Below are 25,081 nucleotides of genomic sequence, written 5' to 3' on the forward strand. Positions count from 1 at the left end.
TTTGAATTTTATGCGCCATGAATATAAGGTTGATATTATTCTTAAGCTTGGTTTGAAATTGAATCCTTTTCATGCTCAAGTAAAAATGTGATGAATTGGTTTTGATATTTTCGGTGTTTTTTTAAAACTGGTAACTGGTAGAGCTACCAGTGTCACTAACTAAAGTAAGACCAACGAAACAAAAAAACCAAAAATAATGTAAACAAGTATTTCCTGAGCTATTTTGCGATATCGAGCGATTAATATCTTTGTCCTTATCACTCATACGCAAAAATGCCTTCGGCTGGTTGACGAAGGCTGTTCCTTATTTCGTGGCACAAGAAGGCTGTCAGTATAGTACAGAGGATACCAAACATTTGGCCCACCATTTTGTGAAAAAGTTAATCATTTGTTTTCTTCAAATAAAACGGTCTTGAATCTCTAAAAGTTTGTTTACATTTGTTATCTCGCTACGTTGGTCTTACTGTAAGTATTAATGTCATAGATACAACAAACTGCCAATTGAATGTAAGTATGTTGTCAGTTCTGTATGAGTATGAGTTCTGTATGTTTGTTTATTTGTTGTCAACGTAATTATGTCCGAATGAAAGTCGTTATAAAATAGGTTTAGTTTAGACGCTATCGTGATCTATGTTATGTATGAAATAAGAATAAACGATTTTTTTATTAAAATGTCTTTAATTTTTCACAATATCTCTTTGAGTACATTAGCTTAATATAATTTAATACATCTTATCAAAAACTCTGTAGAATACTGATTGACAGATCAACACTTAAAAACAAAGTTAATAATAAAATACTTCAAATTGCGATTTTATTAAATTATCTACTTACATAATAATAGGCGTATTATAGTTTGCAATACACTGAGTACGGTTAACCGGAATATTTGTTAAAAAATACGTAAGGACAAAGGAGGGGAAATGACCTTGAAATGGGTTCCGGTACACCACCCGGTGTATCGCAAAGTGAAATAGCCCTTTAACCCTTTTCCAGGCATAGTACGATTTATCGACCACATACGCGCCAACAGAATTTCAACTTTAGCATTTCGATTTAAGGTTCAAACTAGATTGCACTTTCGGGAATGTGACTTGTCTTTAAATATGATCCATTTAAAGCTGGATTAATTGAAATTTGGATCTTTTGGGAAACCTTGTAGATTGGTGCGGCCTGGAACAGGGTTAACTTTCATATCCTCTAGCCGCCCAGAGACCTATAAAAAGGTCTCCTGTTACATTCCAATTTAAACTTTGTGTTGACAAAATAAAATTTAACTTTGCTTGGCAAGGTTTGACGTATGGGCGGCTAGAGGATATTCGCTAAGTAACAAAGATTCATTGATTAATCAATAAGGCCGCGGACTGGACGCAAGCGGCGAGCGGCAAACAAGGCCATTCGTAACTACATTACGCATGATATATGTACAGTCGACGTTAAAGATATGTTTACACTTGCTCCTTACTCCTTTGTAATAAGGCGAAAAATGTAAACATATCTTATTGGACGTCGACTGTACACATACAGCTTGCATCCAGTTCGCGGCTTAACTCTTATAGATCGTTTTTTTAGCATTAGAAAGAACTTGCAAGAAGGTAAGCGATCTTGACATGTCTTTTAATTGAAAAACGCTTTATAAAAATCAGTAACTATTACTTTTGAAAGCAGAAGAATATAAATGATCGTATTACATTCATAATTGTTACATATTTGCCGAAACTTATTTTTAAAATGTGTTTTTCAATTAAAAGACACATCAAGATTGTTTAACTTAATTTCTAATGCTAAAAAAACGAACTATAGCTCAGTAAGCGTAAGCACCATTTTCTTTTAGACAACACATCGAAATACGTAGTATAGATAAGATACAATACCTAGTGGGCGCTATTGCCCTTGCATGATAAATTGATAAAATATTCGTATAAACTGATGTCATGCAATATCTTACATTTTGTCTCTTTCTCAAATTGGAAACGGAATGGGATAAATATATGATTAACAGTTAACACCACTTTTAACGCTTATTTACTAAAAACAACACACTTTTAGTCTATAAAACGAGGTCTTACTTAACCAGTCAGGCATATCAAAGCAATATGAACCTTCGGTTAGTCATATAAGGTTTAATTTCAAATTGTCATTCAATGGTGTAAAATGTCGAAAGTGCCCGTTTCTAATTTTAAGACCTCCGGCTTTTAGATTCAAATAAAATTTTACAGTCTTTGTTGTTTGTACGATAACTATATATAAGTAGATTATAATAGCTAAATGGAAGTAGCCAAAGAAGTAGCCCAGCAAATGTTAAAATGTTTCAGAGAAGTAGAAGAATCGTTTGATTTTCCTATTAAGTAGGTACCTAAATTAATTATAAAACAGGCACATCACAGAATGAGATTGCAACCTTAGGTTGGTACATAATATCACGTTAGGTAGATATACAGGGTGTTACTGACCATTGGGCTTTAAATTCAGGGCTCGATTCTACTCGCTTAACTGAGCTACTTTTATTATGGCACTAACCCCGAAAGCCCGAAAAAATTTTTACTTTTTCATACATTTTGGCTGATCAGATGTCGACGTTTTCTATGGGAAAGCCAAAAATTTTTCCCCGATTTTAGGGTTGGTCCCATGGTAAAAGTAACGCAGTTTAGCGAGTAAAATCAAGCCCTGGAATTAAAGCCCCATGCATGGTCAGACACATACTGTATATTTTTTACTTCACCCGCATAACAGTTTAAAATTTCGAGATATAAAGTTCATTCAATCAGTTAGGTATTGTCAGCTAGCGTGGAAAACAATCTAGACCTAGATTCTAGGTACCTAATTCATTTTTTATATCAATAAGCAGCTGCCTGCAGCACAAATGTTTGTCTTTTATTTATATTTTTATCATTTCTTAGCTTAACTAACTTTATAAAAAAAAATATATTCGTTGAATTTAAATGATCACATTATAAAAACTTTCTTTTACTTGAGAGTTGAGCTTCTTTTTCTTTGTCTTTTAAGCACTTTACGTTTCAATAGCGAAGATGCGATTGTGATTGTGACATTATCAGACCTAAGCACGTAATCTGTTCACAATATCCTCGTAAGGCCCAAGGTCCTACCTATAGTACTTATTCAGTTCGATGAAATTTAAATCATATCCAATTGGAACAGAGTTGCATTTGTCTCGCGTCGTTCATTTTTTATACAAAGCAAAATCAACTCAATTTCTTACAGTATAGGTTCAAATTGCAGTGGCAAATTTTGGATTATTTATTTGTATGGCTGGGCCTTAGGAGGTTATAACCTTTATGTTTAAAATTAGTCGTTCATATAATTTGACCCTTAGATTCGTAGAATTCGATTCCTAATATTCCTATAATGGCATTGAGCACCTTAATCTAGGAACAGTGGCGGATTTGAAGTACTTAATTATTGGCTGCCATAGGCTCCATGCGGGCCCTGGGTAGTCTAGTCTACCCTGTCTGTACCTACTAGTCGCTCCTGTCTCAGCACCCATCATTATAGTCTGCCACCTTGCTGCCGCCCTAGGCCTGGGCCTACTGGGTCTTAGATCAAATCGGCCACTGTTTAGGAAAGACCGCCCGTTGTTATAGCAACCTTCAATACTGGCCGCTTATAAATGGCCGCCCCTTTATCGCTTGTCGCCGTATGTCACGCGTTGATAAGCTGACACGTATGAAAGTGCGAGAGTGACATAACACGATAGACGATAAAAGCGTTATTTCATGCTAGGTTTAAACGGTTTAAACTATTGAAAGGCCACTTTCCAGGCCACTCTAGAACATGTTGACTTTCACAGTGGCAGTGTCCAGTTCCCTCTTCATGGTCTCCAGCTGTTCGATGTCCTGCACTGATGCCTCGCACTTCTGCACCACTAGCGAGTGGTAGAAGTGGATCGCGAACGCCACGAACACTATTAGCACTGGAAACAGATTTCAATATGTCAGTTGATTACTAGTTTTTTGATACGTACAATAAGGGGAATCAGATAAGTATAAAAATAGGTACCTATATAATAATAGATTTATTTGTGAAAGGTAACGAAAAAAATATTAGTTTGTTTTAAAGTTTGTAGTCTGTTCGTCATTTGGATATAAGTCGAATTATTCTGTATATAGGTACCTACTTATTAAGATTCACATACATACATACATACATATAATCACGCTTATTTCCCGGAGGGGTACTTAAGATACACCCCATAATTGTTAGTTTATAGCGACAATAGTGACTTGATTGATTCATTTTTTTTTTTACTTTTTTTTATTGTATTACCTGGTATCACTATCACAGTAGCTGCTGTAGCCGCAGCGAAGGAGTAGTCCCAGAACTTCACCCAACATAATATGGCGATCTCCACGAGGAACAGGAATAGACCTATGAACAAACATATATACATTAAACAAAAAGTAAAATTAAGAGTTCTCCATATTTTTAAGCCGTGGACGCATACGTCACGCAAGCGGTGTGCCGTTTCTCATTTCAAAAGAATCTGCCGGCCTAGCCAAGGTTACAATCGCTATCGCTTCGACAACGAAAACCATTATGTCTCTCTAGCACTCTTCCATATTAGTGCGACAGTGACAGTTGCGTTTCGATCGCTACGGAGCGTAAGCGATCGGCATCTTGGCTACGCGGCCTGGCGGCCTAGCCAATGTGACGATCGCTTGCGCTACGCCATCGAATCGCTTTGTGTCTTGTGCCTCCACAATCACGAATTTTAGATACCCAATCTTGCGTAATCGTAATCGAGCGAAGAGCAGAGTATTGTCGATGTTGGCGGTAGGCCCTCTAAAAACTGCTTTCTAACTGTTCCAAAGTTTTTGCCAGTAACCTATGTAGCCAACAATTACTACCAGGAAGGTAAAAGATTGACGTCATACAGTGTGATTATTGAGACACGACAGTTGAAACTGTTTTTGTAACCATTAGGCGGCACTTAGCCGCAACTTCCGCTCTTTAGTTTGAAATTACTCAAATGAGTATACTATAGTCATAGTTTTCCCATCACTTTTATGTTATAAACATACGATATTCGTACGTATTATAAATGCGAAAGTAACTTGTTTAGAGTTAGACCAAGAAAAGTCTGCATCGATTTTAATAGCCCATGCAGGGCAAGTGTTATTGACCCGTCATCATTTCATAGAAGTTTGACGTTTATAATAACACTTGCACTGCGTGGGCTATCAACCTAGTACCTAACTATATAGTAATTAACTTTTCCCGTTTTAATTACTCTTAACTTGAAAAAAAAATTGTCCTATCCCTGTGTTCTTAGATTCCTTAAAATTAATTACCTAAGTAGTTTAGGTTGCTAAAGAAATAACTAACAGACAGAGTTATTAATGAAATACTTTCCGTGTTTATCGATGGAAAATAAAGTAACGAATCAATTTGGTAAGCAGCGTGGAATTATTAGTTTGAACATTCACGATTTTCATTACGTTATCAATACTCGTACTAATTAAACACAAATGTTTTGAAAATATGTTTGAAATAAAATGTATCGGATTTATCTTATCCACTTGTACTGTGTAGTGTGTAGGTACTTATGTAGTTATTTTTGATGCAAACTGTTCGAGTTTAGTTTTATTACGGTAAAATATCTGAAGGAAAAAAGGATTAAATTACCTACTAAAATACAACTTTTGATCAGCAAACGTGCATGCTTTTCCAACTAATCCTGGCCTGAATATTGCAGTTAGATTAACAATTATGAGATCGACATCATCGCTCAGCGACGAAGATCTTTTTTCCTAAATAAAGATTTAAAAAAATAAGAAACTCACCTAATACTGTACTAAACGACCATCAAGCGAGCTCACTAAACCCTCTCATTCGTTCATGCGGCGATTCCCTCAACGCTCTCGCCGGGGCTCCCGGCTCCATCTTGCTGACAGCGTCGATGTGCGGGAGCAAGTACGTGGATATCATCAGGGCATGGAATACCACCCTAAGGGAAACTCACCTAATACTGTACTAAACGCCCAAGCGAGCTCAATGAACCCTCTCATCCGTTCAATGTTCATGCGGCGATTCTCTCAAAGCTCTCGCCGGGGCTCCCGGCTCCATCTTGCTGACAGCGTCGATGTGCGGGAGCAAGTACGTGGATATCATCAGGGCATCGAATACCACCCTAAGGGAAACTCACCTAATACTGTACTAAACGCCCAAGCGAGCTCAATGAACCCTCTCATCCGTTCATGCGGCGATTCCCTCAAAGCTCTCGCCGGGGCTCCCGGCTCCATCTTGCTGACAGCGTCGATGTGCGGGAGCAAGTACGTGGATATCATCAGGGCGAAGATGTGGACGGCGACGAGCACGGTCGTGCAGACTGCGAACATCACGAACAGCCATTCTGGGACGTTGGTGGGCTCGTTGATTTGTAGCTCCACCATCGCTACCATTGCGAAGCCTGGAACAAAAGTTTTAGTTTAGTTATAATTATAATCAAAGGTCTATTGATTATATGTGAGATGTGTAACGTCCGAGACAATTTAGTGCTTCGATTTTGTTTAGCTAAACTAAATAGCGCTGTAATACGGCTCCGTAACAAATGAAGTATGCGGTAACTTTGGTTGTCAAAATGCCATCTGTTTCGCCATTTCGGGGAGCAATTTTGATTGAAATGGAGCTGTATCTACCTATATGTAATTCATCCAAAATAACAAAGTCTTATTTTGTTGCAAACTGAATCCTTTCGACGGTTCGAAATAATCGTAATCAAATAGCATAAATTAAGAAATAATATGCTACCTGCTTATTGATGCAACCTTCATGATAGGTATGCCTTGATCATAGCGGTGTGGAGTAATTGATCAAACATTTTACCCTATTCGTCATGTTTCACTTGTTTCCTCAACTTACATTATAACCAAACGTCGGACTATAGGGGGCAGTTTGAGGGCAAGGTAAGGTTTACAAAAAAATCTTAACTTACGAGTATTATAATGTACCTAGTATTTGTAACATAGTTAATTAAATTAGTTACCCGTTATCATTATCAGACTATTCAATCTTATTTTTATTTAAAATTTAAAGGATATAAAAAAAATAAACAGAGCCGTGTTCATAGAACTTGACATGCCCAGTTAACTCATTTGTTTTGTTCCTTTCTCACAGCTGCAATTGTCTGAGTGACGGATAAAGCCAAACGAACTTTTTCGCCATTTTGACTTATGTGTAGTCCAAGTACGTTTATAAATAACGCAGTTAGTTGCTATGATATTTGGAATTTCACATTATAAATACTAGGTACCAAATACTAAGTACAAATACTCGAAAGTGAATTGATTGATTTGCGAACCTTACCTATTATTCTGACATGCCACGAAAATGCCCGCTGGAGTCCGACGTATGATTATAACTTATAAAAGTACGACTGCACCTTCATTGCATACCCAATGACGGTGATAACTACTCTATAAATTACTTTATCCTTATCATAGTAAAGCCAGATTAGGTACTTTACTACATAATTTTTAAGAAAAAAAAAACCGACTTCCATGGGGGCCGATGAAAGATTATTGTAGATGGTACACTATGTAGAAAAGGAGGTAAAACCACCCACTTTTCTACTAGCATTTCGCTTCTGTATAATGGCTCCTCTACAGGATGGGCCAACGCCGGCCACTCCAAGGGACGCAGCCATGCGGTAGAATGAGGTAGCAATATCACTTGCTCCCTCTAACGCATAAATGCGTCCCTTGGAGTGACCGGCGTTGGCCCATCGTGAAGAGGAGCCATGAGGGTCGTAGTTCTAGCCTAACCTAACCCACTCCTCAGATAGCAGTTCGGTTCTGTGCGGATCGCAGTTCGAACCTAATCAAACCCACTTTTCAAGTAGCATTTCGTTTCTGTAAGGCTCGCAGTTCTAACCTAACCTAATCCTTGTTCGATTCTGTGAGGATCGCAGTTCAAACCTAACCTAACCCACTTAATGGCGCATGCCGTGCGGTGTACGGGGGTTTAAGCGGGAGGGGCTAGTAAGATTGGCATCATCGTACTTTATACCTACATTAATTTTATGGTAGGTAATCATAGTTGTTTATTTAGTTAAGGTATAGTGGTTTTCTGGGTCAAGGTCCGGGTCCGAGTCCGGGTCCGAGTCCGGGTCCGAGTCCGGGTCCGAGGCCGGGTCCGAGTCCGGGTCCGAGTCCGGGTCCGAGTCCGGGTCCGAGTACGGGTCCGAGTCCGAGTCCGGGTCCGAGTCCGGGTCCGTGTCCGGTTCCGAGACCGGGTCCGGATCCGAGTCCGGATCCGAGTCCGGTCCCGAGTCCGGGTCCGAGTCCGAGTCCGGGTCCGAATCCGGATCCGAATCCAGGTCCGGGTCCGAACCGGATCCGGGTCCGAACCGGATCCGGGTATGAGTCCGAGTCCGGGTCCCAGTCCAAGTCAAAATCGAAATTCGTAATCACCAAACGTGTACCATGCGTCATTGAAGAGTTCTGTTCTGGTCATCATCAGCAGTTCCACTTCATCAAATGCGACAGTTTTTAATGTAAATGCTTGATTTTATGATGAAAATACAAAAAAATCTATACGTATGCCTTTAATATTTGAGGAGTTCCCTCGATCCCTTATGGATCCCATCATCAGAACTCGAGCTTGACAAAAATGTGGCTTAAAAACTTAACTTGCTTAACGAACATAACGAAAAGGAAAAATCGCCAAACGTGAACTATGCGTCGTTTAAGAGTTCTGTTCTGATCATCATCAGCAGTTCCACTTCATCAAATGCAACAGTTTTTAATGAAAATGCTTGATTTTCTGATGTAAATACAAAAATTTCTATACGCATGCCTTTAAGATTTGAGGAGTTCCCTTGATTCCTCATGGATCCCATTATCAGAACTCGAGCTTGACAAAAATGTGGCTTAAAAACTTAACTTGCTTAACAAACATAACGAAGAGGACAAATCGCCAACCGTGAACTATGCGTCGTTAAAGAGTTCTGATCATCATCAGCAGTTCCACTTCATCAAATGTCACTTTTTTGGGTGTATATGCTTGATTTGTTGATAAAAACCCAAAAATCACTATATGTATGCCTTTAAGATTTGAGGAGTTCCCTCGATTCCTCATGGATCCCATCATCAGAACTGGGTTTTGACAAAAACGGGACCAATCTGTATGCATATACATTCAATCAAAAAAATAATTTTCAAAATCGATCTAGTAATGACGGAGATATGGAGTAACAAACATAAAAAAAAATAAAAAAAAACATACAACCGAATTGATAACCTCCTTCTTTGAGATTTGGAAGTCGGTTAAAAAGAGGAAAATATCCAGATTTTTTCGTACACGGGAAAACGGGTAGTGAATCCCCGCGTGTGACAGGACTGCTAAACAGGCCAGTGGTGTAATGAGTTTTTGCCAAAATTCAAATCAATTCATTCAAAATAAGCTCAATCATTCACTGCCTGTACTTTTTACCCACAGGCACTAATACTCATCGAGACAATTCTAAAAGCCCCAAAACACAATTAGGTTGCGTGTATAGTATACCTACCTAAGTAGGTAGTGCGTAATATAGTGCGTACTGTACTTGGGTACTTCATTAGAATAAATATATTAAGTATATTATAATAAATAATTCGGTCAGGGTGGTGTTGCCATGTTGTGCAATTTTGAATAGTAGGTAACCATTGTATTAAGTAAATACCAACTCGTCAAATCACTAAGCTAACAATAATACTCTTCAAGGGATAAAGTGGTAGTTAATTGTGAAATCAATAAATAAATTGTTTATTCATAGTGAGCCAAAATTTGAATTTCTTACTTATCGGCAGCAAATGAAGCCCAATGGTATACGCCATACCTCAAGCGTTGGCATAGGTCGACTATAAGTAGGTATCATTATTGTGTACATTTCCTTGCCTATACTTACGAAATTGTCTAGTCTTCCTCTCATTGCTTAATGACAACTTCTTCAATAGATTCATATCAGTATTAATATTGATTAGATGAGTGGATTAGGTACTTAGACATTTTTTGACAGTTCTAGGTTACACGTAGGTAATCAATCATCAAAAAAACTTAGCCGTGATTTTGAAACGGTTAGTTATTTTCATTAGCTGCACGAAGTTATGACCTTATAAAAAACTTTTAATAGTAGTGAAAAAAAACAACTCCAACCTCGACTAGTGAGCAACTATTAATTATCTGGTGACCAAGAATAAACAGAGTACTTACCTAAAATTGAATAGAAAAACTTTAGTGCCATGCAAGTATAAAAAAAGTACAGACCTGATGCCTTTGGAGGGCACCTCACTAGAGGGAGTACCTAGGAGGCCTATAAACCAAGGTGGCAAACGATGATTTCTATCAACGTTTCTACCGTCAAATGAAAATTCGACACGTAAATAAAGAATAGTCACGTGATTTTTCGTAACATCTGCCATCCGTCAACCCGATTCAGCTAGACCCAAGATCGAACTTCCACTGTCAAGTTTACCTGATAGCAGCTCCGAGGTGGTGGCGGTGGCTTTCAGTTTGGCCCGAAACATGTGCAGTCATCGCCAGGACACGCCGGGCCAGCCGTTCGCTCCTCACCAGTCCAGCTAGACCCAAGATAGGACTTCCTCTGTCAAGTTTACCTGATAGCAGCTCCGAGGTGGTGGCGGTGGCTTTCAGTTTGGCCCGGGACATGTGCAGTCATCGCCAGGACACGCCGGGCCAGCCGTTCGCTCCTCACCAGTCCAGCTAGATAGGACTTCCACTGTCAAGTTTACCTGATAGCAGCTCCGAGGTGGTCAGTGGCTTTCAGCTTGGCCCGGGACATGTGCAGTCATCGCCAGGACACGCCGGGCCAGCCGTTCGCTCCTCACCAGTCCAGCTAGACCCAAGATAGGACTTCCTCTGTCAAGTTTACCTGATAGCAGCTCTGAGGTGGTGGCGGTGGCTTTCAGCTTGGCCCGAGACATGTGCAGTCGCCGCCAAGACAGCCCGCCGGGCCAGCCGTTCGCTTCTCACTAGACCCAAGATAGGACTTCCACTGTCAAGTTTACCTGATAGCAGCTCCGAGGTGGTGGCGGTGGCTTTCAGCTTGGCCCGGGACATGTGCAGTCGCCGCCAGGACAGCCCGCCGGGCCAGCCGTTCGCTTCTCACTAGACCCAAGATAGGACTTCCACTGTCAAGTTTACCTGATAGCAGCTCCGAGGTGGTGGCGGTGGCTTTCAGTTTGGCCCGGGACATGTGCAGTCGCCGCCAGGACAGCCCGCCGGGCCAGCCGTTCGCTTCTCACTAGACCCAAGATAGGACTTCCACTGTCAAGTTTACCTGATAGCAGCTCCGAGGTGGTGGCGGTGGCTTTCAGCTTGGCCCGGGACATGTGCAGTCGCCGCCACGACAGCCCGCCGGGCCAGCCGTTCGCGGGCTCCTCGCCGGTCCAGCCGGGGGATCCCGGCATGGCGAGGGCGACTTCGCTTACGCTCTGCAAGAGAATAATAATTGATTTTTTTGATTTTTAACTAAGAAAAGACAGCTAGGAAATTAGAAGGGGAGATGACCATCGCGCGGGTTTTTACCTTTTACCACAAAAAGTCTGAAAATCAGGCCCCGTAGACAACATGCCAAATGCTAACGCTACGTAGCGAACGAAACGCAACTGTCACTGTCCCACTAATATGAAAGAGCATAGAAGGTAGCATCCTATACCTTATTATTATTATTGTACCTCTATGTGAAAGAGTGATAGAGAGACACAAAGCGATTCGATGGCGAAGCGCAAGCGATTGTCACCATGGCTAACCCGCCAGGTACGTTCACTATTTTCGTCGGTAGCACACAAGCATACAGCCCGCCGCTAAGCGTTTACCGTAGTTTATGTATACACTAAATGCGCCATGTACTTACGCGAGCACGAAACGATGCCGATGTAATTGAGTAATGCTTCATCAGCGTCCTATGAGACATTGAATGATTGGCAATCTCCTTATTTCAATCCAATTTAGGACCTACGAGTATGACGGATTCCTTGGTGTTTTGTTAGACACTACTTATTTCGAAAATGATGAAATTTTTTGACAAAACCTCTTAATGTTCGATTAAGTAGGTATCTACACACTTAAAATTCGGAAACGCGTTGTAAACACTAACAAGTCTAACAACCCCTAACACTAAAAAATTTAACTTATTTTGGCACAAAAAAAGTTTCACGTTTGACTAAAAAATACCACAGTCAACACTGTAAGTATTTTCTTTCTATCGGTTCAGACACAACACGATCGCACTAACGAATGAATATTGAACAAACGTCGGCAAACAGTGGAAGTTTAGGAGGAAGTACTTAGATTACTAACAATATGGTATAACATTAACACGTCGTTATGTTTTCATTAAGATCTGTCTTGAATTTGGGACAAAATCATTAAGATATCATTCTAGATAAGCACTTAACGTTCGCAATTAGGTGGATATGGACTTGATTTAAAAGGTGTTGTAAAACAAAAATGGACATCGTCAATGTAATAGAAAATAGGGCAATCTGAAGTTCACTTTACGTATCTTGAAGAATAGGTTTAGTTTTAGTGGATTGATCATTGTCTAAGCTTATTCAGACTGATTTCACAAGAAAGACGGCAGATACCCTGAGTAGCGATCAGTTCAATTGGCATTGTTTTTTTTTTCATTTAACCAAAAGCCATATTCCTGACTTTATGAGTCAGGCGACTGGCTAGCTTCGGTACTAACTTTTTGCCGTCCTGTTTTCGTCTCGCATATAGTACAGTCGCGCATACTGCTGTACTTTTGCCATGTCTCTAGACGAGATAACGACTCAACTCAATAGAGCGACTGGTCGTTTCGTACAAGGAAGAGTGGAGGGAACCAGATCGCGCGGCAGATCACTTATGTGCTGGACTGACCAAATGAAATCCGCAGTGGGAAACCGCGTATCTGACAGTGCCAGACAGTCTGATGCCAACAGGGAGAGATGGCGGGAGATCGTGCGAAGAGCTGTCTCCGCCTCTACTACCGATGCGGACCTCAACCTGACCGTAACCGTAACCGACAGAGAAGAAGATAATTGCTAGTAAAAGACTAAAGGCCTGTGCACACCGGCTGCGTGTGCGTGACGTGCACGTGCGCGTGCGTCGTTGTAGCATACAGATCCTTATGATAGATGGCAGACCGCTTGTGTGACGTACGTGCGTGTGCGGCTCCAACATTTTAGCGCACGCACACGCGCACGTCACGCACACGTAAGCCGGTGTGGCTCGGCCTTAAAATTCCTGTGACTAACCTTCATGGACTGGTTGCACTGGCAAGGCGACAGATACCCCGGATTGAGCAGCACAGTCGCGGGCGACCGGCTGGGTACCATGCCGTTAGGCGTCGCGCTTCCGTTGGGGCTCGCTCCTCCTTTAGCGCACACGTAGTCCAGGCTGTGGGGCGGCGTGATCGATATCGTTGGGCTGTCTGTCACCGTCACTTTGAATCTGCGGGAAATCGGTTCAGTGTAGTTAATGACGCGAGTTTACAATCTAGGGGCTAGTCTGAGTAGCGATCAGTTTGATCAGTTTCAACATGCACACCGCACCAGCAGCTAGGTGTAAGGTTTATAAATGCTGAAGTCAGAACTCGCCCTAGTAATACAAGAATGTAGTTGACAAAAATCACAGATACCTATAACTATATGGACCATTCGCAGCATATTAATATGTAGCGCTTTTAGAGCGTCATGGTGGAGGGCAAATTCAAATCATCTTAAAGACTTTGCATAAAAGGAATTTCCTTCTCCAAACACGCTATGCCACACGATTTGCGACATTCCGATCAGCAATATTTACCTACACTAAGCCTATAAGTATTAAGTAAGTAATTGTCTTCATTGCGTGGTAAACGAACAATAAAAGAATATTGATGATGGTATTACGAAGGTAATCGATTGAATAATTAAAGTAGTAATTAGCAGAGGATAAGGAAGATGGCGATTGCTCTAGATTTCAGCCCTTGATTAACACCCATTGTTTGAAGGCAAAACTTTATAAAATAACGCCATTTGCAGTAATTAAGTAGTTAGATGTTGGTAATGCTGGTGACTTAATTAGAGTTCGATGGATCTATAAAATGGTAGAGAATGATTTACGATACGATAATCATATTAATAAGCTATCAAATATAATTGATGTTCTTATTTAAAAAATAATAGTTTCATAAAAATTACATCAACTTTTTTGTTTAATTAGAACATTAACAATTAAGGTAGAATATCAAGGTTCATTGCAAAACTTAAACGAAATTACCTACAGGTATAAAATTCATTACACCGGGTACCTTAGTACTTCAGTACCTAATATAGTTAGGTCCCTGAGCATAATTGGTGGGACTGGTAGCCATCGGGCTCAGGACAATAAGTTTTAGTCTGGATGTTTTAGCCTTTGCATTTAAGCAAAACTGAACGTGAATCAGAAGAGATAGAAGACAAAAGCTCGCGTTTACTGACAACATCGATTTAATCTACTTATAGAAGACTTCAGTTAGATTTTGCGCGTATCAGTCTTATTATATAGTAAACAGCTTAGTAACCATACGTAAGTTATGTCCCGGGTTAGGACCCGGGTATGTCCTTAAACCACGTCCAAGACCACCGGTGGACGGGCAGCAGCGTCCCTCAAATTCGGTGTACTCGACTGCGATCGCCAACCCGCCTGCCAAAGCGTGGCGATTATGGCATTCACCCCCCAAAAAAGGGGGAAGCCTATGTTCAGCAGTGGACGTCTTATGGCTGAGATAACGATGATACGTAAGTTAAACGTACTGGTGCTCGACGCGGTCCCAGTACATCAATGTACATCAGTGACATCAGGGTGGCATCTATTGGGCATTAACATGTCGAGCACTAGTACGTTTACCTTTTACGAAACTTTATAAATAACGTGCACTCAACTTCATTGTCTAGAGAAGTCCCGAACCAACAAGAATTATTCACAAACCCTCAACCAAACCTTAACACAGACAAAAGACAAACGCACAGATAGCGGCAGCGAGTCGGAGACTGGCGTCGAGGTAGTAAAGTTTGTAATAAATCGATTAAAAACAGACTTCACAAAACTATTCAAAATGATAATATAATTTCATGGTCTTCTTAATTCGAGGCGAGAGTAGCCAAAATATCTGAGGGTGTGCCTATTTAATTATAATTATATTAGAAGAGTTCCATCGATTCCCTCTAGATGATCCTATCATCAGATCCTGGCCTGATGACAAGCCTGGGACCAACTGCAAGAAATCCTTTCATTACACAATATTTCAAGTCTCCGAGAAATGGGATAGTATTCATAAAAATTGCTAAACAAAATCCAGTTGAATTGAGAACATCTTATCTTTTAAAATCGGCTATATAAATACCTAATACAAACACCTCGCTACGAGTATATCTGTCCGTGCATTTACTATTAAGGATGACTCACGTTGGACCGGGCCGTGTCCGGGCCGGAGCTTCCGGCGCATCGTTTTCTATGGAAAGCAGAACGTGATGATCATGTCATGCCATAGAGAAATAAGCGTCGGAAGCTCTGGCCCAGACACGGCCCGGTCTAACGTGAGTCATCCTTTAAACGTCTTACTTTGAACTGTATCCACTATCATAGCTCGGCGGCTTCCCTATGAACGGGCAGGAGTCGCTGAACAAGCTCTTAGGTCTGATCTCGTGCTTGTGCCTCGTCCGGTGGGCCCTCTCGTAGAGGTGGTCTGAGGTGTGGTACCTTTGCAGGGTGCGGGGCCTCGCCTTCCCGCTAGGTGGCGTCTGTGTGCATTGGTCGATGCGACACGGCGCCTCTTCCAAGCTTGTCACGAAACTCGCTTCTGATATCTGGAAAGATGAAAGTTTGCGTCAGGGATGATAAGCTAAAACATAATTGTACCTCGTGTTTGTAAGATAGTTTCAAGTGTTCCAAAATGTTTTTAATTTTAAGTATATTCTGAGGTCGGAATCGGTTCCTGGCGTAGGTAAATATGGCCTCCATAAATTGTGGAACGTTCTTCTTCCACCTAACGTTATCCCGGCCTTTGTTAGGGTCCGCTTTCCTACTTGCTTTCCTCTACTTTGCGCGATCCTGGGCGTCATATCGTGTGAGCCCGTTCACGCTCATATCTGCTTTCACAACATCGAGCCATTGCTTTTTTGGTCTGCCTTGGAGTAAATTGTGGAACGTTGTTGTTTTGAATAGTTATTGCTAAATTAAAGCTATCATTTTGTGGGTAGGTACCTAATATGCTTGTAGAAATCGAGCTCAATTGATCGTTTTATTAGTTTTATAGCCATTATTGAGAGCCAGACCGCGATTCAGATGTAACAAATTTGTTAAGGTTTTGACACGACCTTCACAATCGTCTTGATCAGGGGACTTTTTTACCTGAGGGCCATATTGCAGTCGATTTTTGCGCCGGGGGAGGGTGTCTGGTTGCTGCTATTAGCAACAGTTCCATTCTCAATGAATGCTGAACCCTCTCACTTTGGGCACTCGCTTTGGGTGTCGGCGGGCCGGATTGGAATGCGTCGCGGGCCGGATTTGGTCTGGATGATTGGCGAATCTCACGCACGACTTTCACTTCATTTCGCATGCACCAATTAACGTGAGCGATCTTCAAGGTCGTATCAAAATAAAAACAAAACCGTAACAATTTCTTAAATCTGAATCGGGCTATAGAACAGTCGTAATATTCAAAAATGTGTAGTGGATATAAATCGTTTAAAATCTATTTAGAGTCGTCATTGTAGTTTTCATTTTAGGACTTTAGGAGAAAATTTCTAAGAAAATATGGTGTATATACATTGTACAATATCAATATCAAATTCTATGAAACAGTTGATGCTTACCTATCTAATGTTAATTGCGTAGTAACATGTAAGTAATTGTATGTTTTGTTTGTAAACGTATGTGGGCGGATGTAAGTGTTTTAAGTAAGAATGTAAATGCTAGTGTGCGAAAACTATGAGCGATGAGTTCACGCCATTACTCGTGATTCATAGTCATAACACTTGACTTTGACATGACCATTCAATAAAAAATATACATAGTAGTTTCGTACATGTATATCAAGTGTTTGTAAATCTATTGTCCCAACAAACTGCGGCGCGCAAAGAAGATTCACGCAGCCGTATTCGAACAATGAGATACGACAAAATGATTTCAAATAAGTGTCAAAATTGACGTTAATTCAAACAAAAACGTCACTTGTTTGACCCTGACTTATCCGATCCAAATCGTTTCAATATCTAGTATTTGACGTATCTCATTGTTCGAATATGGCTGACGGTTCGTGCTCGGTTATTAGTTTCAATTTTGCTTGCAGGCGGCGGCGAGTGTAGGTATAAGTTTAAATAAATAAATATTACATGACATTTTTACACAAATTGACTAAGCCCCACGGCAAGCTCAAGAAGTTTATACCTAAATCTGACTTTTGTGAAGGAGTGAATTCTCTGTACGGTAGTAGGTACTATTAGTTATTCTGTGTTAAAAGTACGTAGCTGAAACAATGCGCCAAAAGTATCCGCCACCCTGGATAACTTCCAAAAAGAGATACATCTCTAAAGTTCTCTAAAGTTTCGACATTAGGGAAATAGCCACAGATTTCGAGTACTAGTACTAACCGTTGCAATAAGAATATATAATATCGTTGTACATAAATACTAAGTATGGCTTACCTACTAGGTATACCGTACATAATTTTTTTTTAATTTGAAACTATCTACTGCTACGTAGTTTGCGTGGTATCGTCTTGGGTCGTCCCATTCGTTTATCGTCAAATTCTTAAATTAGTCCTATGTTGCTTTCGTCACCCATTCTACATTCATCACAATCGTCGGTGGCTTTCAATGTAGAATGCGCGACGAAAGCAGAATAGGACTAATTGAAGAACTTGACGAAAAACGAATGGGACGACCCAAGACGATACCGTTTGCGTTACAAACATCCTATCCTATCTAATCCACCCATGTCAATAATCGTCATTAAATGACGTCACGCGCGCGAATCAAATGTCGCGTGTCCAGCGATGCGCGTCGCAGTGTGGGAAACCGTCTCTCAGCTGTCATTTCAGTGATTGCAGGTTTTAGCGGCGATTAGCGATGACATTGACTTTGGATGCGAAGCGCGCGAACTCGTGGTCACTATATTTATACATACAACGAACGGCTTTATTAACAGGCGTGGTCTGATTTTAATAACAGGTTATGAATTCATTTATATCTGTTGGAAATTGATCTTGTATTTTTTTTTTTTTTTATTATGCATGGCCACAGACTAGCCGAGGCGTAGACGTGGCCTACGATGGAGCGAGCTCGCCCAGAAGGTGCCTGTTCACTCTTGATTTGAAGGTATTTATTGGATTGTAAGCGCCACTAGTGTTTGTTCGATCGCCTCTGAACTGTAATTTTGACGATTTATTTAACCTGCACTATTAAAGTATTTTTTTAAGGCTGAGTAAATTAAATTCTATGCTGGCGTCATTTATAAAAACCATTGTGCCAACCCCATTATTTCGTTGTGCATGTGTGCTACGGGTGCTACGCCGTAGCTCGTATGTTTTCCCGCTACGTAGGAAAAACTGTCCATGGACGCTCACGCATAATTCAGCTTATTACTTGCCGAAATTAATTAAACAGCAGATTTTTCAATATGACCATATATATATATTCACCTCTCAGAGTGAAAAAGTTCTATGAAATCACGCTTAGTATTGAAGCATTCGAATTTCATAATTCATTTATTTTTGATAATGATACTTATTGTTATTACTTGCAGCGCATATCATTTGTTTCTACAATCCCTAATTCCTTTGTAGGTACTAACAGTTTGGCATTATTTTATGTTCGTAAACATATGCCTACGAATAGAAATAGTCATCTTAATATATACACCGTGAAATTTTAGTGGTTGTTTTCCCGCGGCAGGGCGATTTGCTATCGGTAGTACTTTCGAATTATGATAGACAAACTTAGAAATAAACTGTTTTCCAAAAAAAAAAAATTACAAAAAAAAACCTAAACTCGAACAAGCGAAAAACAATAGTAACGCACTAAAACTGCAAGTCGACGACAGTTCCCGATATTGTAAACAGATAAACAAATAAACAAGCACATGTTACTTTTTTAAACTGTGTAACAGGCTAGAGTGCTTTACTGTTTAACAACTGAAATTCAAATTTACTTAGACTGTTCCTTCACGTTTAACAGTTGAAATAAAACCTTTTTTTTAGTTTGATGATTGCCATTACGTTGTGTCAACTTTGGTAAATCGAATAATTACATCCTCTTTGCTTATTAAACTAATGTGATAACAGATCCTGTCAATGTCATCACTGCTATTTCTAGTAAAATGGATCGACATTACGAATATTCTAATTTAGAGTACGTCGCGATGGTGCAGCTGTACGCTAGGGTTAACTACGACTCCCACGCCGCCCGGCGACTTTACGCGGAACCGGACCATTTACAGTCGCTGCGTCTTCGGGGGATTTTAAACCCCCAAGTTCCACACGGACGAATAATTGTCGCCGCAACACAGCGGCTGCTTAACCACGGGCAGCTTCAAACGCCAGCACATGCACAGGGCAGAGGTGATTGTGTATTGAACGTGGCGGATTGCAGTTCGAACAATTATTGCGGTATCGGGAAGTTTAAGTGTTTGTTTAAGTTTTTGATCATTAAAAGCTTGATCTTAACTTGTTATGTTTACTTTTAAGGATCTGCAAACTAACTGCACGTAAAATGTGTGAAGGAAAAATAAATGGAACTACTTTTTAGGTTATTTTGTTTCATTCACTCAAAAGAATTAGGTAGGTACTACTGCAGTGCTACTACTGGTGTTAGGTCACTTTCGAGTTTCGTTCGACATATCTATAAATCTGGCATTTCTTAACATTATTTAAAAAAAAGATTACACATCGACTGTATATCGATAGCAGAATCATTTCGTTGCGGGAAAACAACCACTAAAATTTCACGGTGTATGTACCTATATAGTTAACGATATTCGCAAATGTTAATGTTCTTTTAATAGCTCCGCCCGTAGTCCATTGTTACACAAAATAGGTTTGCTTTTGCTATTGCACGTCCAAAGTCATATGGTTATTATTTTATAATTTCTATGGCGAGTTGAAACAAAACAACGTAAACAGATTTATATCAAAACCCGTAGGCAAGTTTTTTAGTAATCGTAAGTTAAACCGGTTATTTATACCGAGAAATACATAATTTTCACCAGTCAAATTATAGTGCTCCGAATGACCAAAACACATCTTATCATGGCTTTATTACTAAATATATTTATAACCGGTCACTGTACGAAAATTGCTCGACATATTTCACTCTATAACGTCACACGGCAGTTTTAATGGGGTTTAGACTCTTTCTCTAGTTTTTGCTATAGATATGTGATTTGGCTTAACACTTTCGCAACCGGGCAAAAAACGGCGCACTCCCCTAGAAACCGGTCGTCTATATCTGCGTACAAAAGAACCCGCTGGGCGGGTTGTCCGGCATCTGAACTAAAATTACAAGTGCCTACCAGGCGGGTTCTCGGTAGTCAAAGTGAGGGCTGGCAGCCAGACCAAAAAAAAACAAGAATATCACACAATTCTAGGGATTGACAAAGCAAACTATGTTGGCGCCATCTGTAATACTTCGACCGCGAAAGATTCGAAGTTTAAAGCGAGTATACTATAAGCGAAGTCGCTAATAGAGTCATATTATTGAAGCTTAAATAAGTACCCAAGTTATTGTTTCTCTTGAAAATCATATTATTATATGAAACAGCTGATCCTTATAATTTGAGTTGCATTTAAACGGCCATGTGCGGCCATTATTGTATGTAATAGCAGCACACGTGCGCAAGATTATCTGCATGATGATCTGTCATCGTCTGCATTACTCATGACAACTCTTTCATACAAAGCGGTAAGAGCGTGCGACTTTCAATCCGGAGCTCGCGGGTTCAAACCCCGGCTCGTACCAATGACTTTCGGAACTTATGTGCGAAATATCATTTGATATTTAGGTACCAGTCGCTTTTAAAGAGAAGAAAAACATCGTGAGGAAACCGCGGTCTAATCCCAATAACGCCTAGTTGGGATTCTGACGAACGCCAGATGGCAGTCTCTTTCGTAAAAACAAAAACTATAATGCGCAATTTTTGGGATTAGTTGTCAAGCGGAATCCAGGCTCCCATGAGCCGTGGCAAAATGCCGGGATAACACGAGGAAGAATAGTTGTTTGTACAGCCATCAGATATATCTGAGCGGCTGAAGTGCTCAAGAATAGCTGAACAAGTAAACACGCACTCTAAGGCCTTGACAACAGAGGCAGTTCAGATAACAGTGAGCATCATGGCCGCACCGATATATCTGAATAGACTTGGGATAACTATATGTCATTCATGATTTGGGTAGGTCGTAAATCACTTTGGGCAAGTTTACTAAGGGTTAACCAGCAACTTAGTCGGAATCAAGAGTAAGTACATTTTAACCCTGTATAAACGGTTATCTCCGAGAGTTGGCTAAGCTAACCCTGGAATGCGCAAGTGACCCTTAGTGGCAACAAAGGTGGTTATTTAGTGGCTACTAGTAGACTGCTACCACGAAAATCGAATTTCGAAAACCGTCCATCTCCATCGCTCTATCTACTCTATTTGAGTAATAAAAAGACGCAGAAAGCGACTTTTAGAATCTCGATGTCCGCGATTATGATATAAGAGTACCTATACCCATCTCATCATTGCATGTTACTATATGTATACCTACCGCTTAACAAGCCTGCATCACGGCAGATATGTCATTGTATCAATTGCAGCAATTATAAATGATGCTCGTGTATTACTTAATCGCTCGTAGGACCACCCACTTTCTTTGTTTGTGTGCAGTTAAAACGTTATACCGTGATATTATTCTCGAACGAGCTATACAGAGCGCGGTACAACCCTTGTTCTATAACTAGATAATTATTGTGTAACCAGCATACCGTGATATTATTTACCTACGTGACTGTATATCCTCCGCCCCTAGTCTCGGTATTCGGGGACCTGATTTCAAGGATGTTTATCGGTACCTCCTATCCTTTTTCGCTACCTCCTAAGGCTCATACGATCCTACGCATAGTACATAGTAGGTACACAATTTCATTTAAAACCATTTGCAATTGAAATTGAAGTAGAAAATTGCAAAATTTCGTGAAAAGACATAGAATAACGATGCCATGATGAACTATCCTAAAAACGATTAAGATACCTATCCTAAAAACAGCACGATATTGTGCCAATGCCAAGTCACCATTAGATTTCAACTTCAGAGTGGGTTTATCAAAAAGAAAAGTCCCGTAACGAAATACCGATTAATCGCGATTGCTAAATTCGCTTGACTGTTTGATTTTACGTGCGTGAATAATATACAGTATAGTTTGCGTGTGGGCCAAGTTCACCATCAGGGGCAAGAGCTCTGAGGGCCTACCGCGAACCACGTTCGACGTGTTGCCTCTCTGTCGCACTTGTAAATTCGTAGGTAAGTGTGACAGGGAGGCAACATGTCGAACGTGGTTCGCGGTAAGCCCTCTGAGAGCCTGCCGCGAACCACGTTCGGCGTGTTGCCTCCCTGTGACACTTACGTATGAATTTACAAGTGCCGCAGAGAGGCAACACGTCGAACGTGGTTCGCGGTAGGTCCTCTCTAGTCTCTGCTTACACGGAAACGGCACTTTGTAAGTTAAGAGCTTCGATGTTCTAACCCATACGACTGGTGAAGTACAATTTTGATGCCTCAAATAAAAGATGGAAGTGCATTTAACCCTTAACCTCTAAGGGCCACTTGCACCATCCCCTTAACCCGGGGTTAAGCGGTTCCACCGTTAACCCGGTGTCAAATTGTACTGGTAACCATGATAATTCCAGGTTTAACCGGTTAACCCCGAGTCAGGAGAATGGCGCAAGTGGCCCTATAGTAGTCTCAACTCAAACTGGTTACTGACGTCATAAATCTATCACCTTTTTACATTTGTTAAGACCACGCAAGAGTGAAAGAGTTAGCTAGTATTATAAGATTTATAGCCAGTTGGTATAGCAACGAGTAGGTATTAGGTACTTATTAGCGGTAAATAGCAGTTGTAAACATGTGTTGCGTGACTAAAGTGGTATTTTAATCGCATTTCTCCGTCTTGTATGGTTAACAAACAACAAACCAATTCGACGGCATAGATAATCGATCCTTAAATTGATTATGAGTTAGATATGGGTACAAATTAAATACTAAATGGAATATGACTTTAAGTAAATTCTTCATAATTTTCATAAATACTCTGAGAACAAACTAAACCACTTTCTATGAAATTAATTTAGTTTGTTCTCAGAGTTTATTGATTTTTTCTTTCGTATAGGTAAGGTATGACATTAATTTCGGTATAATTTCATAAATATATATGTATATTAAACAGATGTAAAAGGTACTTATAGATCGGTAGGTATATTGGAAATTATACAACGGTAAATTTTCTACAATCAATCAATGTCTGTTAAATGAAAAGAAAACAAACTCTTTAGAAAATAAAACCTTGTTTAAGAAAGTGGGAATTAAGCGATGAAAATGGAACAAGTTTTTAGGTTTTTAAATAAAATACAAATTAACAAAAAAAACATGGAAAAATTATAGCCTGGATAGTTACGCCAGAAACAAATTTTACAACATTTTCAGCAAACCTATTATGGATCGCTTTATCCACATTTATACTGCTTTATCCACGTGATAAAACAACTGTCACTTTTTAACACTGCGGGATAGAAAGAGACGGACACCGTTTTATCACGCTGTCACGTAGACAAATACGACCGTCATATCCGTACAGATTCTGACAGCTGATTTTCATAGGGCAATCAGCCTCAATTATAATACGGTCTTAAATTCCATTACTTACAAAATAAGTGCTAAAGCTGGGGCCGGAATCGAACCAATTCCAGTCGGGCACTGAAGGCATTGGTCACTTTATTCACCGATTTCCAAATCTCAAAAGGTTATCCTTTCGTACATCATGTTCGAAGTTGTATTTACCTATTCAGAGTGCCGATTTCCATTCACGAGCAACAAAAAAATTCTATCACAGAATGACGAGGAGCCGAGGTTTAAAATAATTGCCTGTTGTAATTGGAATCACGTTGCTCTTGTTAGCTTCGCACCGACTCCGACCGTTAAAAATGGTAGCTTGTGAAAATATTTGTTTTATTAAATCAATAAGAAAAACAATCTGGTTTACTGCCTTGTTATATTTTACACCTGATAAATCAATAATGATGTGCAGAAAGAGCTTTAACTTCTTCAAGATGTCGTTTCCTTATAGAGAAATCAATAAAAACATGATACAAAAAAACATTCTGAGAAAACATTGATATTGATCAAGATGAGAATTCTAGTATTGATTCCAATGGTTTATGGTTACGCAAAAAAGAACCTATCGGACTAGGTACTTACCCACTCTAAATAAGGACGTGAAAACCCACATCACAACACAAAGGTTTTTTTTTCTAATAAGTAGTATTGTGTACCCACGGGGTACCTATTTCTCACTTTTACTACACTAATAGTTTTGGTATGACTTTGAAAACTTTAATTGCAATCAAAAAAATATTGTTTGGTACTTTTATAAATGTTATAATGGCTCGTTAGATATAAACATCTTGCAAATTAGATTTTTGTTTTGCTTACTTTTACTCTGTGCTTTTAATACTCTACTTGCGAACAACGGCATTTATTTGTAATGAGCAATGTAATTTATTTTGTTTCTTAAATCGATACTAGTAAATATATCCACCTAGGCACCTAGTACCCACAACACCAGCCTTGTTGAGTTTAGATAGGTAAGTCTGGTTTAAAAATAAAAATACTGTGAATTGTGTTAATTAAGTTAATTTGTTGAGTTCATACCATAACATTTATTCCTTTAGCTAGGTAGGTAATTTAAATGTGACTACATACGAGTTAAGTATACAAATTCAGATTTATTTTAAAATACTACATTATAATTTGTATTGACTAGTGTTTAAAAAAATATAAGTAGGTACGTTTAATAGGAATGTATTACAT

General features: G+C 39.9%; 1 protein-coding gene and 1 long non-coding RNA gene across 2 annotated transcripts in view; both read right to left on the reverse strand.

The window, feature by feature from the left end:
* Positions 1 to 697: 697 nt before the first annotated feature.
* LOC134674413 (uncharacterized) overlaps positions 698 to 25,081 on the reverse strand; it is a 50,432-nt gene continuing 26,048 nt past the window's right edge. The window contains exon 2 of the long non-coding RNA XR_010099605.1: positions 698 to 3,476. This is a non-coding gene — a long non-coding RNA (uncharacterized LOC134674413). The remainder of the gene's footprint in view (positions 3,477 to 25,081) is intronic.
* The window catches only part of LOC134674399 (calcium release-activated calcium channel protein 1-like), a 43,317-nt gene continuing 18,933 nt past the window's right edge, over positions 698 to 25,081 (reverse strand). Inside the window, exons 2-7 of the mRNA XM_063532469.1 lie at positions 15,586 to 15,830; positions 13,260 to 13,455; positions 11,297 to 11,450; positions 6,164 to 6,427; positions 4,285 to 4,386; positions 698 to 3,931 (exon numbers count right to left, since the gene is read on the reverse strand). Of these exons, the coding sequence (XP_063388539.1) occupies positions 3,786 to 3,931; positions 4,285 to 4,386; positions 6,164 to 6,427; positions 11,297 to 11,450; positions 13,260 to 13,455; positions 15,586 to 15,830 (1,107 nt within the window). The 3' untranslated portion in view covers positions 698 to 3,785. The remainder of the gene's footprint in view (positions 3,932 to 4,284; positions 4,387 to 6,163; positions 6,428 to 11,296; positions 11,451 to 13,259; positions 13,456 to 15,585; positions 15,831 to 25,081) is intronic.

This window comes from Cydia fagiglandana, chromosome 20 (assembly GCF_963556715.1).
Source record: "Cydia fagiglandana chromosome 20, ilCydFagi1.1, whole genome shotgun sequence".
Lineage (NCBI taxonomy): Eukaryota > Metazoa > Arthropoda > Insecta > Lepidoptera > Tortricidae > Cydia > Cydia fagiglandana.